Raw genomic sequence first — 21,502 nt, 5'->3', positions numbered from 1 at the left:
TTTAACAAATTTCCCAATCTCTAATATGAACCCTTTCTTGTGGATATGATAATTTAGGGGAAAAAAAGAACATGGGGAAAGATCACCAAGACGTTTAAATAAATTCTGGGAAAGAGGAAGGAAATTATTTTTTCCTAGAAAGTCACCAATTATTTATTGCGTCTGTAGTGCCCATTTCTTACATATTATGTGTTCACTTTTGTCTATACTTACTCCTCCCAATTTTTCCTAAGCCCACTTCAGCCAGGTTTTTACCCCTGCCACTCAAATACAGCCGTTCTCAGCAAAATCACCAGTGACTCCTACATTGCTCAAAATAATATTTATTCTCAGTCCTCATCTTACTTGACCTATCATCAGCATTGAAAATATTATTCACTAGGGTTTCAAGACAACACTCTCTTTTTGTTTTCTTCCGATATTACTATCCATTTCTTCTCATTGTCATTTGCTGCTTTCTTCTTTTTTCCTCAATTTAAAATTAGAGTACCTCAGGAGTCAGGTCTTAGCCATATTCTCTTCTTTGTACTCACTTCATTGCTGATCTTGTCTAATCTCATGGCTTTAAAAATGTCAGTAACGTAATGACTCTGAATTTATATCTCCATCCTGGCCCTCTGAATTCCAGAATCTATATCCACTGTGCACATAACTCTCCTTAATTAATATCTATTGCAATAGTTATTTATTATAGCTATTATTTAACTATAATAGTTATTACTTAATAACTATTAACATGTTTATTAGATACTCAATATCTGGTAAACATTTCAAATGCAACCTCTGCAAAAATGAAATTCTCCTCTCCCCCCTTATAAACCTGCTCCAGAAACTGTCTTTCCCACTTTAACAGCAGCTCTATTCTTCCAGTTGCTCAGGCCAAGAATCTTGGAGTCACCTTTACTCCTGATTCTTTTCACACCTCACATCTAATCTCTGAGGAAGCTTTATTGACTAAAACTTCAAAATATACGCAAGATCTAACTACGTCTCACTTCGTCTGCTGTTACCACCCTGATCCAACCTACCGTGAGCTGTCACTTAGATTATTTTAACTTCTCTGTCAGCTTCCACCCTTGCCAATAGCCCATCCTCATAATTGCAGCCCAGTGATTTTGTTAAATAATAGCCAGATCATGTCACTTGTCTCATTAAAACCCCTCAATGATTTCCAATTTGTTTCAGGCTCTACAGGATCTGACCTCTTATTACTTTTATCACATTACTCTCCTTCTCACTAAATATGCTGTGGCCATCCTATATGTTGCTTCACTAAAATCAGGCACATTCTTGCCACAGAAGCTTTGCACTGGCTAATCCCTCTACCTCAAATGCTTTTTCCATAGATGTCCACATGGATCAAATGGTTTTCTCCACAAGACCTACATTGCCTACCTCATTTAACTTACATCCGCCATGCTGACATTTCCAATGTACTCTGCTATTTTTATAGCACTTAACATTTAAAATTTATTTATTATATTTGTCATTTATTGTCAGGATGATTCCACCAGAATAGAACTTTCAAGAAATCAAGGCTATGTGACTGTTTTGTTAATATCGATTTCCGGAGCTTATTCTAGTAGCAAACATAGTGTAAGCTGTTAATGAATATTGAAAGACCGGATGCCCTTTTGGTAAGGAAGCCACATGTTACTGCAAAGCCAACAATGATATGAGAGGCGGCTTAGAGCAGTGTTTGTCTCCCTGTCTACATCCAACCAACTTCACAACCCTCCACAAGCCCATTACCCTCCCTGAGTCACAGTAAATGGCAATTTGCAAGATGTCTTATTAATCGTTTGACAATTATATGACACAATACATTCAAAATATTTACAAAAATGCCTTGAAAGAAAATGCCTTGCTCAATAACTGTTAGTTGTATAACTGTTATTAAAAATAATTTAGAGAAAATCTCCAGCTTTAAGTGATAGATGGGGAAAAAGTGAAAAACTTTTTTAAAAAATAATAATTTTACTTTCCATCTTCTCATTTCATATATATCAAATATTCCATGTCAGCGAACTTGAGATGAAAAAAAAAAGTCCTATTAACGTTATGAATTTTGGTCTTTTTTTAAAAGTTAAAATTAAATTTTGCAACTAAAATGTTAAGGTAAAGGGGCTGGCCCCGTGGCCGAGTGGTTAAATTCGCGCGCTCCGCTGCAGGCAGCCCAGTGTTTCGTTGGTTCAAGTCCTGGGCGCAGACATGGCACTGCTCATCAAACCACGCTGAGGCAGCGTCCCACATGCCACAACTAGAAGGACCCACAACGAAGAATATACAACTATGTACCGGGGGGCTTTGGGGAGAAAAAGGAAAAAAATAAAATCTTTAAAAAAAGAATTTAAGGTAAAATCACTTTTTAATCTTGAGAATTCTGATAATTTTACATTTTGCTATATTTATAAATATTTAAAAGTAAAAATGGAATCATATTGCATGCAAAGCAAATTCTCTTGCTCTATGCTATACACCTAAACCTTTACTGTAAACAGTGTCTGGGCATCATTCTCCACTAGACTTAAATTCCATGAGAGTAAACACTGCAAATTCACCTGTTTCATTCATTGCTCAATGTTTAGTCAGTCCCTGGTATATGGGGTGAATTTTGAGTATTTTCAATTTCGATAGGCCATGTGCATCTTTGTTTTACATTAAGTATTTTCTACAAATAAAATGAAATATGCCATGATGTTAATCTCCATTTGATAGACATTTATAGAGAGTTTTTGGACATTAAAATGAAATAGAAATGAATTTATGTGCGTATATAACATGAACATCTTAAGTTATACAATGTCTGTATTTGTGCATTTTAAAGGTTTCTCAGATGCGACCAGGCTTACCTACAGATAATTGGCACTGATGCACATTCCTGCTAGCGATATAAAGCCATATAAAGGGCCTCACCCTATCCTCCTCACTCACCAATTGTGGTTCCCTTTCTATAGGGACAAGTGCTGTGAATAAGTTGATCTATAATCTTCCAGAAGTTTTCTATGCCTATATATACAATATTTATGTACATAAGCCAATACCTATTTTTAGATTTGGGGGAGTGTTTTTTAAATGGGCAGTGGCTTAAACAAAGATATGTTTGTTCTGATTTACTTTGTTTTTCACTTAACACATGGTTTAGACACATTTTCTTGTCAGACAGCTAAATTGAGGACTTTAGCAAGGTTCTGACTGAATGCACTTTTATAGTGCATTAACACACTTTATTTGCCAATTTTCTTGTCTATCTCTCTTGCTAAATTGCAGGCTTTAATCTCTAGTTCTTAGGATGTGCTTGACCAATTTTCACAAACATCAGATACTTTAGGAAGAAAGGCAGAGAGAGAGGAAGGGAGGGGAGGAGAGAAGGAAGGAGCAAAGTACAGATGGAAGGAGGGGGAAAGGAAAAGAAATGGCAAAGCCATTTCTCTATACATCAAAAGTTATTGACAAGTAACTCTCAAAAATCATGGCAGCCACATAGGGCAATGGTTCTCAAACCTTAGTGTGCATAAGAATCAGCTGGAAAGCCTGTTATAATGTAGGTTTCCACATCCTACCTACAAAGATCCTGGTTCATATATTTGTAATACAGACAAGGACTCTCCGTTTTTATCAAACTCTCTCAGGTGGTGATAATGTGAGTACTTTGAGAGATATCCATCTGGGTCTGGCTACTTTCTTCATGCTTGGGCTATGCCCAAACTTGAATTTCTAGGAAATCTTTCTTTTTAGCTCTATTGGTGAGCAAAGACGACCAGCAAGGCTCCAGGATAATATATGTCCAAAAGACACTGCTGTCATGTCAGCAGACTTACATAGATTCTGGTAATTGATGCTACATATAATAATACAATTATCAAATGTGCAAGTTGAGCGCCACTAAAATTGTCATCGGACTGTAGCATAACAAAGGATTGCCTGCATATAAGTATGAATATTCCATAAATAATAAATTCAGTCCCAGTTACTTTTCATATGTCTTGGTCTAATTCTCTTGATAGTCTATTGTCCTTAATTAATAAGAATTTAGTTATGCATTAGTCTAATATGTATGTATGTGTATATATATATGTACATACATATTTTTAAGTTGCTCTCAAATGAAAGATTCTTCCAAGTTTTCTAGGAAAACCTAAGAAGTGGGAATATTGACAAAACCTTCCATCTAGTCCTCCACCTGGAGACACTGGGAGGGTCTCTGACTAGGTTAGTTGACTTAGTTAGGGTTCTGAGACCTAGGGGTATTCATCTGTCTATATGGGCCTATAAATTTTATCTCACATTTCTTCGTACCTCAGTGAAAAAAAGTCTAAATGTTTTGGTGTGTAATGGAAAAGTACTACCGGGGAAACCTCTATTTAACCTTTAAGGGAAAACTTCTTCAACTGCAGTCCTTTGAAAACCTTGATTCCAAAAAAAAATTCAAAGGAGGTATAATTCACTGTATCCGAAAGCAGATTGTTTAGTAGCAGCAATATAATCTTGGGTGGAAGCATCTATTTTTTTACTTCACTGTTTTTATTATTGTAAAGTAACGAAAAAGGAACTGTAGATTGAAAATGGGGCAAAGGGGGAGAATTTGATATATACAAGGTTTTTTGTACCTCGTCAGTGCGTAATGCATAAGGAATGTACACTGGAAACAGATCATGAAAAAGTTCTGAGTGGTAGTTGGACATTAGTGTTACCAGGGACCATAAAGACAGATGTAAGGCTACTGTGTAATTCAGATTCCTCTTCTTCCTCTGTCCTTTTTTGGACACCACACCCCTTGCTATCCTCCTCTTCAGGAAAGCCTTCAATACACCAGGGAGGAAATGTCTCAAGCTTACCTCTCCTAGCAAAGTACAAGCTGCTTATTTACCTTCATAAGAGTCTGACTCTGAAACATTGGCAGGTCTATGCAGCTATCCAGGATTCACACAGATCCTTTTATCCCTTTATTTCTAATTCTAACTTCATCTCCCAAGTAGACAATGAGGAGTGCTTGTTTTCATGAATTTTGCTGGAGAACTAAATTTATATTTCCATTTCCTCTTTTTGATTAGAAATTACATTCATTTAACATTTTTCCTAATCAATTTAGATTGTTAAAATAGATTGTTAACCTTTCAACTACTTGATTTATTTATTACTTTTATTACTGTTAACAACAATATTATTAGTTTAAAACTTTAAATAGTCAGGCATTTAGACATGTTTGTCTTGGGATGCAAACATGAATTACTTGGACTTTTATTTGAAAGCAAATGTTTATAAAAGTCGAAAAATTTTCTTGTACAAAGACAACACATTGTTATTGCATTCTTTCACAAGTGTCAAGTGTATGGTTGTGGAACAGATGCCTCCTAAGTTAGTCACAGTGTTTTAAAAAGTGCATAAAACTCTTAAGATTTGGATTAAAAATATGAAAATTTAATCCAATTATAAAATTTTTGAAAAAAGACAAAATGTAAACATACAGTGGTAGTCCTTGGACATGTGTGAGGGGTAGTGACCAGGAGAGGGTGACGGGTCATCTGGGATGTTTGTAGTATCATTTTTTAGATATATCTGGGTGTTCCACTTTATAAAAACTCATCAAGGTGTACACTTTTCTGTATGCAAGCAGCATTTCAATAAAAATGTTGCTAAAAACAATTTTATGAACTCAGTGGCCCAAAATGTGCACACAGGTGACCCCTCCCTCTCCTACCACTGTAAACTAGTTTTTGGGAACTCCAGTCCAAATGCTACAGTTTAAAAGGCTGATCTAGGAAGCGACTTGAAAGCCCAGCATTATTAAGATAGTTATGCATTACAGATGCTTGCCTCTTCAAGTATCTATTCACTAAAGCCAGACTCCAAAAGTAGACTCAATCTTTTTTTTTTTTTTGAAGAAGTTTAGCCCTGAGTTCACATCTGCCACAAATCTTCCTCTTTTTGCTGAGGAAGACTGGCCCTCAGCTAACATCGGTGCCCATCTCCCTTTACTTTATATGTGGGACGCCTGCCACAGATGGATTGACAAACGGTGCAAAGGTCCACACCGGGGATCCGAACTGGTGAACCCTGGGCTGCTGAAGTAGAACTTGTGAACTTAACCGCTACAGCACCGGCCGGCCCCTAGACTCAATCCTTTGTACTTTTTCTACCAGTATTTCTCAAACACTGTGATTTCTAAAGCTGTTTCTTGTCTTTTATCTTAGTATCACCTGAAGGAATTGTTAGGATAGATTCCTGGAGGCTCACTCAGGATCTCTGATGTGGATTTATTTCTTTATTTGTCTGTTTCCTTAATTGTCATCTTAATTGTACCCTGCCTTTCCAGGTTCTCAAGTGATTTTAATGTATAGTTAGCTCTCAAACTTTAGTGCCCTGAAAAATCACATAGGCATCTTGATTCAGTGGGTGGAGCCTTGAAATCTAGCTTTCAAAAATAAGCATATCACAGGATCCCGCTATGTCCAATCCATAGTCTTTTGGGAATTAGTTGGGTCTGGCATTTTGGCTTCTCTCACACAGGCTTGTAGGCAGCTGTTCCACACACAAAAAGCCTAGATTGAGCAGCTTACGCTAACTCTGCTCTAGTCTACTATGCAAGTGATTGTTTCTATTTTTCACCTTTAAGCAAAGTCTCAAATTTCAACTTGGACCTGAGGTTTGGAAATGAAAGTGGAAGAACCTCACTTTTGCGAGAGAGTTCTCGTAGGATCCTGCTTGGCTCACAAAAGCTCTACAAGGGCTTTAGGACTCGGCAAGAGGTTACATTTCCTTGTTTTTTATGTACATACCTTTTTATTTTTGGAATGTCCTAAGGAGAGATGGCTGTGGCGGGCTTGGGTTCCCTGAGTCAAAGATCCTACTAATATTACAAACTAATTAATGATTAAAAATAAGTTTATTCCCTCTTTCTTGACCCTACTTATAAAGTCATATTACCTTAAAACTTATAGGAGCTTCTCTTATTTAAACTTTAATACTCTAAAAATTAAAGAATGCATAGAGTTTGACAGCAACTCTATTTCTGACAGTTACTAAAAATATTTGAGAATTTACAAAACCATACAAAAATTTATCAGATAAAATACAAAGAATTGTTTTTTATACTATATAACTGATTTGTTTGTAATGTCATAAATACACCAAAAGAGTATAGTCTTGGTTGGAAATAAATACCTTTTCTGTTTGACAAAAAGAAAAGATATCTTCACTAGACAGAATATAGACAACATGTTCCCAAAAAGGGTTTATATTATAATGACAAAATAACATTGACACACTTCCCACCTAGGGAATATTTTTAATAAAATACAGTGTATTTTTTCTTCACTTGAAGTAAGAATATGTCCATTCTGTTTATAATTTATTGTAATGAAAACATGAATTCTCAAAGCTCTTGTATACCTTTCAATAATAAAAATCTTTCTCATTGCTTAGAGTTTGAGATATGAATGGACACTAGAATGACTAAAGCAATTTTGAATGATTTAAGGAAGAAAAATCCAGTAGCTCTGGGGAAGACCACAGATTTAGAAAACTCCTGCTAATCATAGATAGGTCAGACTATTTGGTTGCTGCTTTTAATATGGCAATTATCTTGGCTATCAATAGCAAAGCCAGCCAGAAACAAAATTATAAGAGTGATGAAGTAGTAACTTCTTTCTGGAATGCTTCTAACTTATGATTTATTCCCCTATTTTGCCCTGCTTGTCATCTCCCCAACCAGCAAAGCTGTCTTGGCCTATGTTGGGTTCTGATCTCGTTCTCACAGAGTTTTCTCTCAACCAGGAGAAAACTCCATGAGAGTGCCTTATGTGAATTGGTTGACTGGAATAGTCCATCCTGGAATATTTGAATTTCAGAAAATCATCAATACTCCCAAAAAATCAATCTTCAGAATCTAGAAGGTGGTGAGAGTGAGAGTTTAAGTTTTCTCCTGTGTACCAAGCTCTTCTTGGGAAAAAAACAAAACAAAACAAAACAGTGAGTAGACCTCTCTAGCTTAAAAGTTTTAGATACATCCTTTTAGTTTTAGTTTGTCATGCTACAATCAAGAAGCTTATGAAGGAAGATAACTTGGGAACAATGATGCAGGAGGGCTAAGGGAGTTGATGTGTGAAGGGTGTGTAGTAGGAAGACGCAGCCAGGACTGCTCAGAAAGTGGCTCTCATTTGAACATTTTACAACATTTGGACTTTCTGTGCACTCTCACAATGACCTTTGCAGACAAGAGGGCCTTGCCAAAATCAAGGTACTGTGACAAGAATGGATAATTCGTCTCCCAAGCAGTTGCAGGTCACCTTGTGAAGAAGGAAAGAGGCCAAGTAAAATATCACCTCTGTGTGTCTTTTGTCACCTCCCTCATTTGGATACCCACTATGTCAACTGCTAATTTCTATTTCTGTTCTGACTAACCCATCTGGGTGAACACAACATGAAATAAGAGGACACCATAGATTCTTTCTTGTTTTAATTTCTGTAATCAGCATACTACTCAATTAATCCAGCTTAGTACTTAGAACTTTTAGAAATGTGGACTACCAGGAGGAAATAAAAGGATATCGTGTTCTTTTTGAGAAAAAAGAATAATGTTTTATGTGGCAACCTACCAAATTTTTTAAAAAATGGAATACAAAATTAAAAATAAAAGATGAACATTGGGCAAATGTGTCAAACATGTCAACGGATTTCTGAAAGTGTATTATTTTTAAGAAATCCATGGAGGGATTGCTATTTCATTACTAATAGGAACTAATGCCTGAAGTTTCTGTAGGATAATTCTCTTTAAAATGTATAAACGACTTTCACTCTTAATGGGCTCAAACTTCCTCACCTTAGACATCGTGCTATTGCGCCAGGGGAAACAAGCTTATTCTTTACTGATCTGCTGAACTAAGATGTAGGGTATGAGTGTGTTTCATTCTTTCAACAAGAATCCAGAAGAATAGGGAGAGGAGCACATGGCTAGAATATTTCCATAATTATGAAAGTATGTCATCCATAGCATTTGTCTTGTTTCCTGTGGCTGGACAACATCAGCTCTGATTTTTTGGTTTTTTTTCTTCTCCTAACCCTGGCTCACTGAAGACTTCTGTTCAATCTTTCCCAAAAAGAATCTCCATGCCTTTATTCTTTCCTCTTTGTTTCTCTTTTTTGATAAACTGATGATACACTACAGCAGAAAGAATAGTAACTTATTCTTGACAATCTGCTTAACAGATTTAATGAATTTTGATAGTTCTTTCATTTTCATGGGAGATGCCATTCTTTTTATTTTGAGAAGTGATGACTGATCGTCTGTGACTTGCTACCCAATCTGTCTGCTCCTGACACCTGTGATTTTTAAAATTGACAAAGTTCTCTGTTGGAAATTCATGTAGGGGGCAAATTGTCAAGTGGCTTGGAGGCAATACAGAGCAGCGTGATCTATTTTTTTTGTTTTAGCAATACTCTGTTAGCAATTGGGGAGATGGGCAGGATGTAAGGAGAAGGGGTTAAGCTTTGAGAGATCATGGTGTGAGATGGTGGGTCATGAGGATGAGAACTAGAGAATTGCAGTGGGCATGGAGAGTTGGGGAGATATTCAAGAGAAATTCCAGAGGTATCTGGATAGGACTTGAAAAGTGACTGAATGGGGACCTATGGGACCAGGCACATAAGAGGAAATGGGTTCCCAGCTTGGGTGACAGGGTGATTGTAATACTACTAATCGAAAAAAAGAAGTCTTGGCATTTTAAAAGGATGTATATAGTTTACTACAATCTTAATTTGGCACAATTGCATACTACTGGGAGTAGTTATCCAGACAGTAATTGGAAATATGGATGTAGAAATCAGAAGGAAAATAAGTCCAAAAGCATGGTTTCGATATTTGTGATGTTCTCGAAACAGAGCCTTCATACATTTCTGTCTCCTTAACACCAAGCAATATGTCAGGCACTTAATAAGAAGTGAGAAAGGATTTGGCAAAGTGAAAACTAGCCAATGCCATATGCCTTAAAAACAGTGAGTCTGAGTTTTCTATTGAATCTCCATGATGTAAAGGATAATTGATACCATTATTCAAATAGAGGCAAAACATTTTCTAGGGTTGAGGTATTAGAAATTCACGTGTATGGTCAAAGGTTACAGTGGCTGTTCTCCTAGGCTTCAGACATTCTCGGATGCTGTGGTCCTCTGGCTCTCAATCACTAAAGCAAAGCAACTTGCCAGGAGAACTGGCACACCAGCACTAATACTTAAGCTCACCAGTCCCAATTCTGTGGCTCATTTTCTGTGTTAAAAATATATCTTTTCTTTAGAAGGTTTTTTTTAATACAGTCATAAATAGTTTTAAACTATGCCTTAACGTGGGTCTGGACTTTCTTCCAGGGGTTGAATTTATTTGAGAAGATCATTGCATCATAATTCTGGATAGAGACACAAGATAAAATTATATCAAATACATACACATTTATAGGTATGTATTTAAATATGGTGAATATGTAGGTACCAAAATCCAGCAGCCTTAAAAGATTTATTGTGCCCAGGAGAAAACCATTACAGCAAATATTTATTGAACATCTTCTGTGCACTGTTTATGGACAGGGAAAAGACCTTGGGCCACAATATAAAGAAATATGTTACAATCTGCCCTTCTGTAAAGGTCAGGAGAAAATAAACAGGGTAATTCAATATAGGGTAATCAGAGCCACTACAGAGACAAGCAGGATGCAAGGAGGGGCTTCCAACCAGTGGCCATGCCTTTCCAGAGGAGTTTCTTCTTAGCACATGAGGCATCAATGTGAATTACTGAAGCATCAATGTGAATTAGACTGTTCATAAGAAAAGGGAGTGGTTCAGGAAAAAGGACAGCATGGGCAAATGCCCGGAGGCTAGAAAGAACATGGTGAGTTTAGGGCACTGCAAGTGGTTCAGTATGGCAGGCTGCAAGACAGTAAAGGTAGGTCAATGAGTAACAACAGGAAAATTAGAGAGATCATGATTCAATGATGTCTGTGACGTCATTGTGACCCTTGCTACTAGTTGTTAATCAAGGGGAATTAGAAAAAAAACACAATTACGCTTAGCAACTGAGAGACAGTGAATTATTAATAATTTATCCACTTAAACTTTGTATAGATGCTCAGAGTGTAAATATGCCAACTAATAATCTTTTTAAAAATACTGCATTTATAATAATGAAGGTGAATTTTCTGGGTTTTGTTATAGACACTCCATGCATGAACTAATTCATTATTATCCAGAATCTAAAATGTGCTTTCTTATTTCTAGCTCATAGTTGTTTTTTGCTTTATAACTGTGGTGATCACATAACTTTACATCCAAACTAGGATATTTTTGAGAGTGGAAGAGGTATTGTGAATAATTATACAAGGACAACAGGCATACAAATGAACTGCCCTGGACAAATAAAACAAATGAGTCTTATTCAAAAGGTATATTTCATTCTAAAGTATGCTTAAATGATTGCAATTATTTAAAATTTGGAATAGTGTTTTGAAATGGAACATCCTTTTCTCTTTTAATTGAAAATGTTTTAATCCTTTAATATTCTAAAGTTAGTGAACTACTCCATTTTGTCTTCCTAGTTCCACCTTTACATTTTTGTCAGTGTATTGAATAAATCGCTGTCAGAAAGAAATGGCATGAAGATGAGAAGTCTCTAACTCGTGGCACTCACCAGTTGGTCAATGTGCATCTAGCTTTTTGAAGCAGGTCTTCTTCAAAGTCTAGGAGAAGATACTTCATTTTATGTTATTTTTCCTTAGCTTCCATAACAGAAATTGGGATCAAGTCTAATGAAAACTTTCACAGTCATTGAAAAATGAAACATTATTAAAATCAGAAAAAGGGAAGAAGTTGAAAGACTTAGTACAGAGGAGAACTGTGAGATTGTAGCATTTCACTGGATCCCTACACAAAGCCACAATACTCAGCTTTCTTCAAGCAGGTGGCACATTATTATTCTTACAGATTGATGCCGTTGCTTATTATCCCCTTGACTGAACACCAAACACAGTAATTTGAATCTAATAATGTCTGTAAAAACTTCCATTAATAATATAAAATGGTATTAAAACACAAAAAAATGATCTGTGTCTTGTGTTTTGTTTCTATAATTGATGGACTAAGTTTCACTGTAACCAGGTACACCAGGACAACTGACTTTGATAATAAAGAAAAATAATTGATTTCAGGTTTCATATGAGGCAGTTTGGAAACAGTGCTTTGTTGAGTTTCTTAACTCCTGCAGAGAGCAGCACCATGGGGCTCCAGGTAGACCGACAGCAGACAATGGATAAACATTTTTGAGTTTTATATAGTCCCCTGATAATTAAAATGAAATAGTCAATGAAAGAAGATGAATCTTGTGCCTGACCATTTTATACAACTGGTGAAGGAGTCTTTCTTTGTTGAATGACTCCCAGACCCCTAATGAATGAAATCCAAGGAAATTTCAATGTCACAAAAGGCTCTCTCCATGGTCTGGCTCTATACCTGATTTCCCCGTTAACTACTGGTAGCCTGCTCCCTCATGCCTCCTAGCTTTTACCTCTGCTCTTCCTCTCGTTCAAATATATTCCCCACTTTTATTCATTGTCCAAACCCTTCCAATATGGCAACATTTAGTTTGGAGTAGTCTCCAGAAAATCTTTCCTGAGTCCCCAGATTAATTTAAACGTCCCTATTCTATGCTTCCTTAGAACTTTTCACGTTTCTTCCTGTTAGCAGTTGATGTGTTATATTTGATTTATCAACTAATATGACTTCTAGACTACAAGTTCTCCAAGAACAAAAGACCACTAAATAAATACTGAATCCAGAATGTATAATATAATTGGTGCTAACAAAATATGTCCTAATTTGATCTAAAATTAAATGCATCTACATATTATTGTCTGAAGTTGCGCTGGCAGATAGTTAAACCAGACAACCATTTCTAAGCAACTGAATCATGATGAAGTGAAAAGACTATGCCTTTAGCTTAGGTAAACCTAAATTTGAGTCTCAATTCTGCTGCTTATTAGTGATGTAATTGTGAGCCAATCACATATTCTATTTGCGTGTTAGTTTCAACATTTTCACCAATGAGCATACCACTAAGGTTGTGGCTATAATTCAATGAAAAATGTATATAAAACACCTTGCACAATGTACATCTCAGTGAGCTTCTCTATTTTATTTCCTTTTCCTTTAGCACTCTGATATTTTAAAAGAATGCCATAGGCCTGCTTTTTTATAGCTATTTCTTTTGTTTGTGAAGATATGAAAAAGTCATACAATACACACAGCATTTACTTTGTGTCCTTGCTTTTTTATGTCAATTCTTTTACTTAGAATTCCCTTCTTCCGGCCCCCATCTCTATGTGATAAATTCCTACACTTCCTTCACTGCCTAGTTCAAATCTTACTTTCTCAATAAAGTCTGTTAGAATGAAGTGACAGATCATCTGAGTTTCCAAAGTACCTTTTAAATGATTTCATTTTAATCTATTAGACATTATTAAACCAACATTGTAATGACCAATGGATTCTCCTAGCTTTGAAAATTTTTCCAGTCTAGGATCATCTTTCAAAATAAAGAAAATAATGAGACATACGTTAAAAAATTTCCAGACAAGTGATATCATTTCTTTTTATGTTAGAGCAACAACATTTAAAAAATACTACATTATTAAAATAAAAAAGTATAAATCCATGCACATTTTAAATATATTCACTGGTTAAGCTTTTGTGGTCAAAAATTAATTCCTTTTATTAAAAAAATTAATGTTAGAATATGTAAAAAAAGCATAGTATATAGAATTACATAATTTGACCATGGCATCTGTTACATATAAGAATATACTGTTTTTAAATTGCATCATAATATAAAAAGTTACTTTGAAGAAAAGTGACACAATGTATTAAAACTGATGCACTTCACTTTTTTTAATGAAAAATTGACGAATTGCCATCCAAATTAATTTTAATTTTTATAAGATAAAAGTGCCTACAGTAGCCTCTAAAGATTTGTTTGATTAGTAGATTATAAACACAAGGAAATAAGAAATTAGTTTAATTTACCTTAATAACCAAATCAAATTTCTGGTGAAAGTCTCTGTTTACGGGCTCCAGGAGACTAAGTTCTGCAGTCCTGGGATGCATGTGGAAAAATCGTGGGTAATCTTCAGGAGTCCCTGAAAGACATTAAGATTTCAGCACATAATTGAGAACAATAAGTAATATGTGTATCTGCTCTATCTATTTCCCTTCATTAACTGAGGAACAAAATCACAATTTCATTAGTAAATTAAGTTTCAAAATTATGCAGTCTAGGGAAAGCAGAGGCAAATGTGGTATATAATTAATTTGCTTATGGGTAAGAGGATGGAAAATATTTCTTGTTTGGTTGATTTTCCAAATATCATTTATTAAGAGAGCTCTTTAATTAATTTGAAACTTCATCACATGAAAAGAGATATTAAGGGTAAAGAGAGCAAATTTTGAATTATAAAATTATATTTTAATCATGCATAAATCTTAATTATAGCTTGCATGGTCTTTCAACATATTTTCTAATAAACAATGACCAGTAATTTGTACAAAATATCAAGATGATTGGAAATTAAAGTGAGCATATTCTGTTCCAGCTTGGCAAATATTTTTCTTATGATAAATTTCCAGCTACTTACATCAATCATATTAAATAAAAATATTTTGATGATACTCTTAATGTCTGGGGAGGATAGACCCTAAATACAGGCGTTTTAGTGGGTTGAAATACATTTCTTCTTTCAAAAATTTCCTCCAATTGTATCATCTTCCTTTGTTTATTGCAACATTCTTTTTCCCAAAGTGAAGAAACAGTAGAAGTCATATCATATAACTGTAGAGTATATGCATTTGGCAAACAATAACCATAAGAATAAAATAATATGGCTTCCAATTATGGAAGCCAACTGTGTGCTAAATGCTTTATATAAGTAATCATCAATCATCAATAACTACCATTCCCATTTTACAGAGGAAGTATTGGGAGTTTTGGGAGATTAAATGATTTGTCCAAGGTCGAGAAGACAATGTAAGACAGAGCTCACATTCAAATCCTAGTTGCCAGAAGTCAAACACATCCAAAAATGGCTTAATTGCTACTACTTTTTTGCTTCAACTCTGAGACTAGAAGGGAAATTCCCCTGGGCATTACATGGGACAAAAAAAAAAAAAAAAAAAAACCAAAATTGTGCACCAGTAAAACAGACTTGAAAATCCAGAAACAGTCAAAATTGCACATGAAAATTTGGCATATGATAAAGGAGTTATCTCAAAACAGTAGGAGAAAATGGGTTTTTGAATAGGAGCTTTTACTAAATAGGAGAGTCATACAGAAAATAATAAAATTGTATCCATTCTTTATACAGTACATTAGAGTAAATGCCACATGGAGAAGATATTCATGGATAATAAACAGTAAAACAATGCAGGGGCTAGTAATAGATGAAAACGTGAATGAATTATACTCTAATGTGTGAGCGAGCATATTTTTCCTAATTATGGCTCAAAATCAAGAAGCAATAAGGAAAAAGAGAGATAAATTTGATGACATTACAAAACTGCATGGCAAGACACAATAAACAAAGTAAAACCATAAAGAACAAACTAGGGAAAATATTTGCAATTTATATCAGACATAAAGGTTCCTATTCCTAACATATGGGGATTTACAAATTAGAAAAGAAAAAATTGAGCAATACATTAAAAAATGTTCAGGTTGGACCAGCCCCGTGGCCAAGTGTTTAAGTTTGTACACTCTGCTTTGGCGGGTCAGGATTTCACTGGTTCGGATCCTGGGTGCGGACATGGCACCACTCACCAGGCCATGTGGAGTTAGTGTCCCACATAGTACAACCAGAGGAACTCACAACTGGAATATACAACTATGTACTGGGGGCTTTGGAGAGAAGAAGAAAAAAAAGGTTCAGGCTAAAGAATGAATAGATAGTTCACAGAAAGAGAAAGGCGAATGACTCTTGACCATATACGAAGACAGCCTTTATATGTAAGAAGAAAAATTCAAATTAAAACCACACTGTGATTCAATTTCTCTCTTTTTAGATTAGCACTGGTCCAAGGCAGACACCATACTCTATTGGTGAGCCTGTTAGAGAACATGTACTTCCAGACATTGCTGGCATTATTAAAGGAGTGTTATAAATCCCATTATGGGGAGTTAGGCATAAGATATCAAAATCATATGAGTATTGGGGGATTCTGGTGACGTGGCAGAGTAGGAAGCACCAGGAATCTATGTCTACCTAGACAACAATTATATTGGCAAAATCTGTTTGCTGTAACTATTTTGGAACTCTGGAGTCTACCAAAGTCTTGCAACTTCATAGGAAGTGTTGGACAATAAACTGTGATTAATTTCAGTCAATTATAGCTCTTAGCACAGTAGCAACTACTCATACTCCACCCCTCAGCCCTTTGGCAGGTAGCTGTGCACATGTTCCTAGAGCAGCTTGCACACTATTTGTGTGAGCCTGGGTGGGTCAAAAGGACTCTGCCCTCCAAATATCAGATATCTGTGCTCTGATGGGTGATTGCTGCTTTTGATTACAGAGGTACAGGCAGCCATTGTTGTTGTGCCTCCCCTATTGTTGCAAGCCCCTTCCCCTAGGCTGAAGTAACTGCCAAGGAATTGAAAGGACCAGCACCCTTTCCCCACTTTCATTTTTCTCCTTTTTTTCTTTTTGGAAGCCAGACATTAAAGACTAGGACATTCAAAAGCAACTATATATATATATATATATATATATATATATATATATGTATATATATATATTTGCAATCTACATCAAAGATGTAAACTGTATCTAAATTATATTTATATATAAATATATATATATAGTTACAAATATATATACATGGGGGAAATTAGAAAGCATGACTAGGGAAAGGTATAGACTCAGAAAACACTTGAGAAGACCTTAAGTTTAGACTTCAGACTAATCCTCAGCACAGAGATAGACTACAACAGTAAGCAAAAATAAAAATAAACAAAAAAAAACCCCCAGGAAAACCTGAGAAAGTGGGGGAATCTGATTTCCAGAGTTCCCTCATTATTAGATTCAGATGTCCAATTTTCAATTAAAAAACACACAAGCTGCAAAAAGAAAGAGGAAAGTATGGCATTCCAAGGGGGAAAAAAAATCAACAGAAACTGACCCTGAAAAACACCTGATGGATGACCTACTAGACAAAGACTTTAAAACAACTGTCTTAAAGATGCTTAAAGAACTAAAGCAAGATGTAGAGAAAACTAAGAAAATGATGTATGAACAAAATGAAAATATCAATAAAGAGATATGAAATCTAAAAAGAAACCATAAAGAAATTCTGGAGCTGAAAAGTAGAATAACTGAAATGAAAAATTCACTACAGAGGTTCAAAGGCAGATTTGAGCATGCAGAAGAAAGACTCAACGAACATGGAGAGAAGGCAATAAAATTATTGAGTCTGAGGAACAGAAAAGGGATTGAAAAAAGTGAATATCCCCTAATGTATCTGTGGAACACTATCAAGCTGACCAACATACACATTGTGAGAGTCCCAGATGGAGAAGAGATAGAGAAAGGGGAAGAGAGAATACTTGAATAAATAATGGCTGAAAACTTCCCAAGTCTGATGAAAGACATAAATATATATATATCCAAGAAGCTCAATGAAATCCAGGTAAGATGCATTCAAAGAGATTCACATAAATACCCATTATAATCAGACTCAAAAGACAAACACAAAGAGAGAATCTTGAAAGCAGCCAGAGTAAATTGACCCATAACATACAAGGAATCCTCAATAATATTAATAGCGTATCTCTTATCAGAAACTTTGGAGGTCAGAAGGCAATGAGCCAATATATTCAATGCACTGAAAGAAAATATCTGTCAAAAAAGAATCTTATATCTGGCAAAACTGTCCTTCAAAAGTGGTAGAGAAATTAAGACATTCCAGGATAAACAAAAGCTAAGAGAATTTGTTATCACTAGACCTGTCCTGCAAGAAATGCTTAAGGGAGTCCTGCAGATTGAAATGACAGGATACTAGACCGGAACTCAAAGCAGGAGGAAGAAATAATGATCTCAGTAAAGGTAAATACAATGGCACTTATAAAGGGTAGTGTTATAGTAACAGCAGTTTGTACTCCACTTTGTGTTTTTCTACATAATTTAAGAGACTAATGCATTTAAAAGAATTATTAGTTTATATTTTCAGGCATGCAATGTATAAACATATAGTTTTGTGACATCAGCAACTGAAAAGGGTGGGATTTGAGTTGTAAATGAGTAGAGTTTTTTTTTTAGCTGATGTAAATTAAATATTTCACTGCAAAAGAGCAAACACAAAAGAAGATAGTAATGCAGGAAATGAGGAATAAAAAGCTATAAGACATATGGAAAACAAATAGCAACATGATGGAAGTAAGTCCCTCCTTGTCAATAATTACTTTAAGTGTAAATGGATTAAACTTTACAATCAAAGACAGAGACTGGCAAAATGGATAGAAAATGTGATCCAACCATATGCTTCTACAACACTCACTTTACATCTAAAGACATGAATAGATTGAAAGTGAAAGGCTAACATATACTACAATATGGAGGAAACTTGAGGACATTATGCTAAGTGAAATAAGCCAGTCATAAGAAGACAAATACTACATGATTTCACTTATATGCAGTACTTAGAGCAGTCAAAATCACAGAAACAGAAAATAGAATGGTGGTTGCCAGAGGTTGTGGGAAAGGGCAGGGGGCGCAGGGGAATTATTGTTTAATGGTTAGACAATTTTAGCTTTATAAGGTAAAAAAGAGTTCTGGATCCAACAATATGAATGTATTTAATACCACTGAACTGTACACTTAAAAATGGTTAATATGGTAAATTTTACATTATGTATATTTTACTACAATAGAAAAATTGGGAAAAATCATATTAGAATTTACTTTTTGACCAAGAAATCCCTCTACTAGGAAATTTTCACTTTATAATAATAAAAAATAAGCAATCTGTTGCAGGAGAGCATAGCAACATTATTGCAAGGCTTTAAGCTTAGCAAGAACAAATTACAAAATGGGTGACTGAGAAATATGCAACTTCCTGATTCTCATAAATTACTGTGTTAGATTGTTTGTGCTTTGGAATCAAAGGCCGAAAGGTAGTTTCTTATCAAACATGAAGGCAAGGGGCTTAAGAATGCTGGGCCCTTGCAGGAATGGAACGTCATCTGCGCAACTTGCCAGATTGTTTGTTCCCAGGATACTTCCTCAGAGAATGGCCTTGTGTAGGGCCGGGGTACATTGAAGGGGGGAAGACTAGAACTGCTGAGCTTTGACTTGCATATTCCTGCTGGCATGAGTTCCTGCTATGCTTGTACTTCTTGGCCTGCAAATAAATATGTGGCAATCAGAGGGATGTCACCTCAGGCCTAGAGGCTGATGGTCGCTTATCCCATTAAATAATATAGAGTGTGTTGTGTCTATTATATAGATGTGTTCTGTATATTAATTCCGTCCGCCCCTTCAGCTGGCTGCCTAGGTGGTCTCGGCATCAGCCATCACCGTAATATAGATCAATAGTGGTCTGGTTCAATAAATGGTGACACATCTGCAGTGGATGATAATTCAATTGTGAAAATGAATGATGACTATCTTTGCCCATTACTATAGAGTGATCTTTAGACATATCAAATGAAAAAGCAATTTGAAGAAAAGGACATATGGTATGCAAACTTGTAAAAAAAGAGGATATACACACACACAAAAATATAAAAGAACATATACAAGAATATTAGAAAAACAAAGGTAAACCATAACATTAAAAAATTGTTGCAAAAAGAAAGAGGCCGGCCTCATAGCCCAGCAGTTAAGTTCATGCACTCCGCTTCAGCAGCCCAGAGTTTTACCAGTTCAGATCCTCGGTGTGGACCTAGCATCACCCATCAAGCCATGCTCAGACAGCATCCCACATAGCAGAGCCAGAAGGACCTACAACTAGAATATACAACTATGTACTGGGAGGCTTTGGGGAGAAGAAGAAGAAAAAAAGAAATAAGATTGGCAACAGATGTTAGCTCAGGGCCAATCTTTAAAAAAAAAAAAAATTTGTTACATATGACAGTGAGAGAAAAGGAGTAAGTTAAGGGAATAGGCATTGAAACTAAATTTAATTAACTATACCACTATGTTTTTATTTTGGAGCCATATAAATATATCATTATGAGACATTAAATTTAAAGACATCTGAAAAAATAAAATAAATCAATATAAATGTTTATTTAGTTGGTGACATAAATGCAAACTGAAAAGAACTATCTCAGATACCTTTAAAAGATAGTAACTAGACATCGCATCCTTAGTGTAATATACCTTTAGAACAATAGAAATTACAAAAAAAGTATTAAACTGTCTATAATAATCATAGTGTTGGTGTTGTTATTCTATGATTATTATGGGAGCATTTTGCACTAAATGAAATGAGTAATTCTGTGGTATCCTAATTCTATCATTCTCAATATTGAAAACTGGATTTGTGTCATAGAATACTGGATTGGCAAAGAAATTTAGGAAAACATATGGCTATTCCTCAAATTTTGACATCATGGACATGTAAAAATATATGATCAGTCTTAATCAAATGTTATTGATGAATACACCTATAATTTCCTTTGGGAGAACAAAAGCAATTATAACATACAACTTATCTCCATGCAATTTCAGTGAAAACCTTCGAGTGACTCCTGAATGTTAAATCTCGTGTAGAAGTCAAGTTATGACTGAAGTACAAAAATGTTTCCCAAGAACAAAGTACACGTCTAAGTTCGAGGACTGTACAGATTCACTTAATTTTCTCATTTAGATAATGTGATATTTATGCCATTTAGCGAAGCTACTCTTAATTCATCTAAAAATGTTGCTTCTTCCACAATACCTCCAAAGCTCTGGGTTTTCCCCATCTAGTTCTTGTCTTCATTTTAATCTCAGGGATAATTGTTTTAAAATTCTGCTTCTCTGATATTCAACTCATCTGCTATCCCTCACATAACTAAAGTTTTGTCAAAATTTTTTATTTTAACCATGTTTCCTTTATGCTTTAAAAGTACATTTTTTGTAGCAAATTATCCCTAGGTTCAAATCTATATGATAGATACCACCTCTAATTTATTATTCTCTTCCATTTGTTTTAAATTTATCATTTTGCCCTTAGCTATTGAATTTTCTTTTATAATTCTAACTGAAAACAGTAAACCCCTTTTGTCCCAATTCCACATTTTCCAAATCACCTCAGTTCTAAATCCATTCCTTTTGCAAACTACCTTTTAAGCTATTTCTGATGAATAATAAACTCCATTTTCTTATCCAAAATATTGCTAATAACTCTATAATCCCCCCTCCAAAAAAAATTACCAAATTCCCCTCTTCTTGTCTCTCAAGAAAACCAAATTAATATATTAGTAGCCAATTTCTCAACT

The 21,502-nt window shown here is 35.2% G+C and overlaps 1 protein-coding gene across 1 annotated transcript in view; it reads right to left on the bottom strand.

The window, feature by feature from the left end:
- Nucleotides 1–21,502, bottom strand: part of PCDH15 (protocadherin related 15) — an 874,042-nt gene that overhangs the window by 309,050 nt on the left and 543,490 nt on the right. Inside the window, exon 11 of the mRNA XM_046654051.1 lies at nucleotides 14,059–14,171. Within this exon, the coding sequence (XP_046510007.1) occupies nucleotides 14,059–14,171 (113 nt within the window). The remainder of the gene's footprint in view (nucleotides 1–14,058; nucleotides 14,172–21,502) is intronic.

The sequence above is a fragment of the Equus quagga genome, chromosome 2, assembly GCF_021613505.1.
Source record: "Equus quagga isolate Etosha38 chromosome 2, UCLA_HA_Equagga_1.0, whole genome shotgun sequence".
NCBI lineage: Eukaryota > Metazoa > Chordata > Mammalia > Perissodactyla > Equidae > Equus > Equus quagga.
This window is presented reverse-complemented; position numbering and strand designations above follow the sequence as displayed.